General features: G+C 53.3%; 1 protein-coding gene across 1 annotated transcript; it reads left to right on the top strand.

Annotated features, from left to right (window-relative positions):
* Positions 1-1,319: 1,319 nt before the first annotated feature.
* On the top strand, positions 1,320-5,294 carry TMEM42 (transmembrane protein 42). Its single transcript, XM_021683068.1, has 3 exons — positions 1,320-1,559; positions 3,848-3,994; positions 4,706-5,294. Exons 1-3 carry the CDS (start codon positions 1,368-1,370, stop codon positions 4,844-4,846), a joined length of 480 nt encoding a protein of 159 aa, XP_021538743.1. The 5' UTR covers positions 1,320-1,367; the 3' UTR covers positions 4,847-5,294.
* The last annotated feature ends 3,009 nt before the right edge of the window (positions 5,295-8,303 follow it).

Raw genomic sequence — 8,303 nt, 5'->3', positions numbered from 1 at the left:
GCATCACTCCAGTCGGCCTCCGTTGTCACGTGGCCTTCTCCCTGTGTCTCTGTCTCCTGGAAGAACACTAGTCAGATTAGGGCTCACGCTAATGACTTCTTAATTTGGTTACATCTGCAGTAAGGTCATATTCACAGGTGTGGAGGATTAGGACTTAAACATATCTTTTTTGGGGGGACACAATTCAACCTATAAATAGCAGTTATCAGGGCTATCCATGCTTTAATTTGAGCCACAAAACCACCCTGTGAGAGAGAGTGGCAAGGAAGGACTTACACGAAAACGTCCGAAACGGAAAAAAAAAAATGCTGCTCAACAGTTCAGTGTGAAATCATACTAAAAACGTCCAATACAGATTATGTAAACTATTTTTTTTTAAGATTTTTATTTATTTATTTGAGCGAGAATGAGAGACAGAGAGCACGAGAGGGAAGAGGGTCAGGGGAAGAAGCAGACTCCCTTGCCGAGCAGGAAGCCCGATGCGGGACTCGATCCCGGGACTCCAGGATCATGACCTGAGCCGAAGGCAGTCGCTTAACCAACTGAACCACCCAGGCGCCCTATGTAAGCTATTTTTTAACGTGTGCTATATATAAAACTGTGCCTAGACAGAAAGTACTCTAATAATGATTTTCCTGGAGAGAAGTAGTCCCAACACTTCTCTTGGAAAGACAGGTACTACTTTTTACACACAAACATTTTAAACATTTAAGTGCATAGGAAATGGGAAGTAATGTTAGTCCTGGCTTTCTGAGCAGAGTGATTATGGGTGACATATTTTCTAAATCCTAGTGAGCGCGTATCCATCTAGACATTTTGATTGGTCAGAGGCCCTCACCGGAGCCGCCTCCTGGCCGAGTGTGGAGGTCTCTAGCGCCCTCTGCTGAGGCGTCTTTCCACTTGGCGCCTCCCGAACTGGAAGGTGCAGGTGAATCCCCAGCGGGTCTTGTTGGAATGCAGATTCTGATCAATGGGTGTCGGGCGGGCCCGGGATTCGGCATTTTTAACAAATCCTGGGGAAAGCGGATGCAGGGCCGCACTCAGCGGCAAAGACTGAAACGGCCCGGTCACGGATAGTTATTCTACAGCAGCAACCACAGCGGCACGGCCGCGGCTTCCGACGCCAGCCCCGGACGGCTCCCGGGTAAACCTAAGCCCAACGCCGCAGGCTGCCCGCTGCCCCGCGGAGGCCCCCGGGCCGCGGCTCCGCCCCCGGCCCCGCCCCCCGGAGGCCCTCGCCGCGCCCGAATTGGCCTCTCCGCTCACGTGGGCGCCGCGTCACGTGGGGCCGCCGCCCAATCGCGGCGCGCGCTCGGTCCCGCTGGTGGCGGGTGCGCCGGGCGCGGGGAGAGGTGGCGGCGGGCACCATGGCCGAGAGGCCGCAGTCCCCCGGCGGCGCCGTATGCCCCGCCGCCTACCCCGACGGCCCCGCGGAATTCCCCCCGCACCTGCAGGCCGGCGCGATGCGGCGCCGCTTCTGGGGTGTATTCAACTGCCTGTGCGCCGGCGCGTTCGGGGCCCTGGCCGCCGCCTCCGCCAAGCTGGCCTTCGGCAGCGAGGTCGAGCCCGGGGCGCCTCTGCGGCCGGCGGGCGGGTGGGCCCGGGCGGAGGAGGGGCGCTGCGGGGCCCGCGAGGCTCCGGGAGGGCTGGGGTTGGGGGCGCAGGGCGAAGCCTCACGCCCGCGGGTCTGTTCGCCCGGTCCGCAGCCGGGCGCTGCAGTCAGCTGGGGCGGGAGAGCATCCTTGCATTCTAAATCCCGTCAAATCCTCGTCAAGTGTAGGCGGTAAGAGACCTAAGCCTCTTCCCTACCAGGGACCTACAGTCTGTCCTCCGATTGGGCTAGTTCGCTTTCCTGCATCCACTCTCTACCTTTCATTTTAAGCCCCTTATGCCTGAACATGTCTCTCCACGTGACTCTTAAGGTGAGAAGCCTTTGCTCCGTAATTAACGAGTGTTTTGACCCGAATGCCCTGCTGCCAGGAAAATTGGGAGTTTGGGACACGTAGGTGTAAGAGAGGACAGAGAAGCATGCTGGACACCCCCCCACCCCCTTGCTGAGAACTCTTAAACGGCCTCCACACGTCTGCTGAAGTGGACCCCTGCCCCTCCCATCCCGAGTGGTAGGCCAGTGTCTGCTGCCCGAGGGGTTTCACTGCCCCAGCACCCAGGGTTAGTTCCTGACCTGGACAGTGGACAGACTGGTCCATGCGGGTAAACCTGTTTAGGGCTAATCCAGTGGGAACCACCATGCTTGAGATTAGTGCCCTGTTGGGTGTAATTCTTGAAGTGCTCCAAAGGAAGATGAGTAACTCTGAACCATGAGGCTTCCTAGTCTGGGTAGTTGTGCACCAGGCCTTCATAACTACATAAGCAGGTTGCCACTGGTTCATACAGTGCTTTTGTGAAAATTCTGCAAAGACACCCTTTCCTTTTAAAAAAAAAAAAAGATTTTATTTATTTATTTGACAGAGAGAGATCACAAGTAGGCAGGGCAGCAGGCAGAGGGAGAGGGAGAAGCAGGCTCCCTGCTGAGCAGAGAGCCCGATGCGATGTGAGGCCTGATCGCAGGACCCCAGGATCACGACCTGAGCCAAAGGCAGATGCTTAACAGACTAAGCCACTCAGGCGCCCCAAGACACGCTTTCCTTATGACACTGGAAAGAAAGAGTATGAGGGGCGCTTGGCTGGCTCAGTCAGTAGAGCATGCACCTCTTGGTCTCTGGGTTGTTAGTCCGAGCCCCACATTGGGTGTAGAGATTACTTAAAAATAAAATCTTAAAAAAAAAAAGAGTATGCTGTTTAGATGGTCACCCCAGAGGAGGCAGCTCTGTCTGCAAGCAGGTTTCTAACTCAAAACCAAGCAAGGGGTCTGCATGTTGAGTAGGAGGCTTAAGATTCTCTCCTTTCCAGGCTCTCACCTTTAAAAAAAAGAAAGAAAAGGGGTGCCTGGGTGGCTCAGTTGGTTAAGCGTCTACCTTCGGCTCAGGTCATGATCCCGGAGTCCCGGGATCGAGCCCCGCATCGGGCTCCCTGCTCAGCAGGGAGTCTGCTTCTCCCTCTCCCTCTGCTGCTCCCCCTCGTGCTTTCTCTCTCTCTCAAATAAATAAATAAAATCTTTTAAAAAAAAAGAAAAGAAAAAGGCTGCAAGTACTCCAAGTGATGCCTGGGATCACTAGTCAAGTAGAGGGGACCGTTCCCTGAGCAGGGCTGTGTCCTGGTTAAGAGCATGGAGCCACTGCCTGGGTTTGAATCCTGGTGGCTCCCACAGGTTATAGGCACTTCAAGCAAGTTACTAATTTAGGCTCCTTATCTGTAAAGTGAAGTTAAGGAATAAATGAGAATCCACTTAAAACACCTGGGCACAGGGCCTGGCACAGAGTAGAAACTCCAGAATGCCCAGCAGGACTGGCCTGAGTGTCCCGTAGCCTGCATGGGGTGGGAGGAAGCTTGGCGAATTCACGCTTTACCTGATCCCCGGAAGTGAGGACTCTGCCCCTGATTTGCTCACACTACATACTGACTAATAACTGCTTGCCCTCCGGCACTGATCCTCAACACCAGTAAGGGACTGGTGTTCTAAACAAAGTACTGGTTACGGATTAGCATTTTGCTCTGCCCCAGGGCACATGGCCAGCAAGACGGTCAAATAAGTCTCCGTTTATTTCAGCTGTAAAATGGGTGTGCTAAGCACAGGGTTAGGTGAAGTCCTGTGCAGGAAAGCTCTGAGGAGCTGTGGTGGGGTCTCAGTAGGGGCCCGGCTGCTGGTGATCAGGCCCCTGGGTGTGCTGTGAGGGGGCCGCAGGTCCGCCGTGGCTGAGCGTGGACGCAGTGACGCTTTCTCCCACAGGTGAACATGGGCTTCTGCATCTTGGGAGTCATTGTGATGGCGACTACCAATTCTCTGATGTGGACATTCTTTAGCCGGGGCCTCAGTTTCTCCATGTCTTCAGCCATTGCATCAGTCACAGTGACGTTTTCAAACATCCTCAGCTCGGTGAGTGGCCTGAGGGTACAGTCCCCCTGTCCCAAAGCTGGGTTCTGGGTGAGTTGGGGAACTCTCGCCCTCTCAGACAGGAGCTGACGCAGAGATTGGGCTGTGGCTTGACCCCTGGGGGCTGCTCCTCTAATCTCAAACTTGGCCGAACTCTCAAGCTAGCTGGGGATGAAGTCCAACTGTAAAAAAGCCTACCTGCATGCTGCCCTTCCAGGCTGCAGCCCTCATTCTGAAGTCTCGGCCACCTGTGTGCTAGCTGGACGCCTAGGGCTCTGTGAACTTGAGCGTGAGACGTGGAGGGGGGCTGCTCTTTCCTCTGATAGCCTGATGTCAGCCAGGCAGGGCTGAGCACAGTCGGTCCTGCCGTCGAGGGAGGGAGGACTTGGCTGGCCGGTTTGGATCAGCAAACACCAGGCGCCCGCTGTGTGCTGGGCTTTAGCAGCTGGCCTCTGCTGGGCTTTCTTGTGCACTTCGCTCAGGGCCGGGGCTGTGAGGAAGGTACCCTCCTCCCCTCTCCAGGTGAGCCAGACATGAATAGTGACTTGCGGAAGGTGACAGCTGGGTTTCAGGCCCCCGACTTCCAGCTCCAGACCTTTCCTCCTGCCCCAGGAGGGCCGTCAGCCCCCAGGGGGGTGAGGTGGTGCCTCCTCGCCGCGCTTGAGTCCTGCAGGCAGGTGTGGACGTGGCCTCACCGTGGTCTCTGTCCCGCAGGCCTTCCTGGGCTTTGTGTTGTACGGAGAGTGCCAGGAGGTTTTGTGGTGGGGAGGCGTGTTCCTCATCCTCTGCGGCCTCAGCCTGATCCACAGGAAGCTGCCGCCCAGCGGGAAGGACCCCGAATACAAGCAGAAGTAGCGGCAGGTGGAGAGACAGCGCGGCAGCCCAGGCGCAGGATGGCGTGTGGGGACCACCTCCCAGGGCCTTCTGACCATCAGCCAGAGGGAGATGCTGCCGAGGGAGACGGGCCTCTGACCCAGCAGCCTTGAGGCTGGCCAGCTGCCCCTTCTGGAAGGGGAGGGACAGGCGCACTCGTGTTCAGCCTGAAACCTTCTCGAGACGCCTGCGTGGTGCTTCCGATTCTCACGCCCCTGGGCCCGCCCGGTGCGCCTTGGCAGATGCTGGAGACCCTGGGGTCAGTCTGCTGGGCGTACGGCCTTGAGACCGCGCTGTGATTGCAGTCCTTTGGTCGAACAGAGGCCCGTCCCGTGACACGGGGGTGGGTTCTGGTGGAGCTTTCCGACACCTCCACGCGGCTGTACCGGGGTATCTGCGTCAAGCTTCTGCAGTTCGGCAAGGGAAGGGAAACCGGATTAATAAATCCGTTGGTTTGTAAGTTAAAAGTAGCAGGTGTGGAATCTTGATGCTGTCCTACTTTTTTTTTTTTTCCTTTACAAATTTTCTGGAGTAAGAGGGGGCAGCCCAGGTGAGCCGCAGCCCTTGGAATGGAATTGAGAGCCACCCTCGCCCCCTGGGGCCTGGGGCTCAGCTGCTGTCCCGCCTGCCAAGCTCATAGAGCACGCGGTTCCTTCCTTGATGCCACCCAGGCCGGCGCTCTTCAGTTTCAGCAGCGTCTGTCCATTTTCTTGGTACGCAAGGAGGAAGGCTTGACCTCACCACTCTGGGGACCTAGTTTTGTTTTACTTGGTGGGAAAGGAAACCGGCCCAGAGGCCGCTCTCGCCCCCTCATTTCCCCTGTAGGCCTCTCTGCCGTTTGATTTTCTTTCACGGATCCCTGTGACATTTTTGTATCTTACACAGTGTGAATGTTCCAGGTGGTCTGTGTGCTGCCTGCACATTCCGTCCCTCGTGTGGGGCTTCAGGTCCCTGGGGGGGGGAGCTCCCCTGGATGTCCCAGCGCCCTCTCAGCTCTCCCCGAGGCTGACCGCCTCCATGTCTTCTTCAGACACTCCCTGCAGTAGAGAGGGACTTGGTGGCCAGTAGGCAGTGGGGGGTAGGTGGGGGGACAAGGGCGGTGACCAGGCTGCCCCTCTTCCCTGCCCAGGTAGCACCTCCACTGCCCTCCTCTATTACTCATTGCACAGCTGACGGATGAGCTTCCGAAAACTGTTCCATGGCTCCTACTGAGTGGGATCTGGCCTTACCCACCTCTCCAACTTCTCTCTCGCTGCCTCCTTAATACCCCCGCACCCACCACGCTTGAGTTACCCCCCACACTTGCATCTCAATAGTTCTCGAGTCTAGTACGTCCAGTCCTGCCTCCATGCTTGGTGTTTTTTTTGCAGGAATAGGTAAGCCCATTCTAAGATTCATAGGAACCCTCAAGGGGCCCCTGAATAGGCAAAACAATCTTGAGAAAGAGCAATGTCAGAGGAATTACGCATCCTGATTCCAAAACTTACTGTAAAGCTACGTAACGAAAACAGTATAGTTCTGGCTTACAGACATGAACCGATGGTACAGAACAGAGAACCCAAGCCCTTTGAGAAGAGTGTTGAGACCATTCAGTGGGAAAGGGCATCTTTTCAACAGCCTGTGCTGGAGAAACTGGGTATCTGTATGCAGATAAAAGAATGAAGTTGGATCCTTACCTTTCACCATACAGAAAACGAACTCAAATCAAAGACCTAAAATTGTAAGAACTAAAACTACACACTCTTAGAAGAAAACCAAGGAAAAGCTTCATGACGTTGGATTTGGCAATGATTTTTTGACACCTAAAGTACAGGCAGCAAGAGAGAAATAAATTGGGCCTCATCAAAATTAAGAACTTTTGGGGCACCTGGGTGGCTCAGTCGTTAAGCGTCTGCCTTCGGCTCAGGTCATGATCCCAGGGTCCTCAGCGGGAAGCCTGCTTCTCCCTCTCCCACTCCCCCTGCTTGTGTTCCTTCTCTCGCTGTGTCTCTCTCTGTCAAATAAAATCTTTAAAAAAAAAATTAAGAACTTTAGTGCATCACAGGACGCCATCGAGAGAGTGAATACATAACCTACAGAATGGAAGATATTTTGCAAACCATAGATCTGAAAAGGGATTAATATCCAGAATATATAAAGAACTTCTACAATTCACCAACAAAAAATTCAACTTAAAAGCAGGCAAAGGACATGAACAGACATTTCTCCGGAGAAGATACACAGATGGCCAAGAAGCACGTGCAAGATGCTTAGCATCGCTGGTCATTAGGGAAATGCAATCTAAACCACAATGAGATAGCACCTCATGCCTATTAGGACGGCTACTATCAACACAAACCAAACCACAGAAAATGACAAGTACTGGTGAGAGTGGAGAAACTGGAGCCCTTGTGCTTTGCTGGCGGCAATATAAAATGGCACAGCCATGGGGGAAAACAGTTTGGCAGATGCACAAAAAGCTAAACCATCCTATGAGTGCAGCGGTTCCAGTTCTAGGTGTATACCCCAAAGAATTGAAAGCAGAGACTCAAACAGATGCTTGTATACCGGTGTTCATAGCAACGTTATTTACAATGACCAGAAGGTGGAGACATTCTGGATAAACAGAACGTGCTAATATACATAGAATAGGTTATACAGCCTTAAAAAGGAATGAAGATCTAACACACAGGCTACAGAGATGAACCTTGAAAACGTTTTGCTGAGTTAAATAAGCCAGACACAAAATGACAAATATTGTATGATCCCACTTATATGAGATACCAAGGAGAGGCAAATTCATAGAGACAGAAAGTAGGAGGGGGGTTGCTCAGGGACCGGGAGGAGGGGAATGGGGGAGTTAGTGTTTAATGGGGACAGAGTTCCGGTTTAGGGCAGTAAGGTTCTGGAGGTGGATAAGTAGTGATTGTTGTACAACATTGTGAATGTATTTAATGCCATTGAATTGTCACTTAAAACTGGTAAATTTTTTTTTTTTTTAAGATTTTATTCATTTGACAGAGAGAGAGAGACAGCGAGAGAGGGAACACAAGCAGGGGGAGTGGGAAAGGGAGAAGCAGGCTTCCCGCCGAGCAGGGAGCCCGATGCGGGACTCGATCCCGGGACTCCAGGATCATGACCCGAGCCGAAGGCAGTCGCCCAACCAACTGAGCCACCCAGGCGCCCCTAAAACTGGTAAATTTTATGTCATAATTGTATATATCCATACATAAATTGTATTTATCCACAATTGAAAACCAAACCAAACCGAGAAAAGAGGGATTGGAGACAGCTAGTGTTTCAACGAATTTTCCTACAAAGGGGCAGTAGGTGGCAGAGAACATGGGGACAGGAGAGGGGGTTTTATTTTATTTCTGGTTGTGAGAGGAGAAATAGCATATTTACGTAGGCTAATGGCAGTGAACTATTAGTGGGGAGACTGAAGGTGCAGGGAAAGGGG

The sequence above is a fragment of the Neomonachus schauinslandi genome, chromosome 1 (assembly GCF_002201575.2).
Source record: "Neomonachus schauinslandi chromosome 1, ASM220157v2, whole genome shotgun sequence".
NCBI lineage: Eukaryota > Metazoa > Chordata > Mammalia > Carnivora > Phocidae > Neomonachus > Neomonachus schauinslandi.
The sequence above is the reverse complement of the archived record's forward strand: the minus strand, read 5'-3'. Positions and strand labels throughout refer to the sequence as shown.

Coding starts and splice junctions, on each gene's coding strand:
- TMEM42 (XM_021683068.1), top strand. CDS start 1,368: ATGGCCGAGAGGCCGCAGTCCCCCGGCGGCGCCGTATGCCCCGCCGCC. Junction 1,560..3,847: donor AGCTGGCCTTCGGCAGCGAG/GTCGAGCCCGGG, acceptor TTTCTCCCACAG/GTGAACATGGGCTTCTGCAT. Junction 3,995..4,705: donor TTTCAAACATCCTCAGCTCG/GTGAGTGGCCTG, acceptor TCTGTCCCGCAG/GCCTTCCTGGGCTTTGTGTT.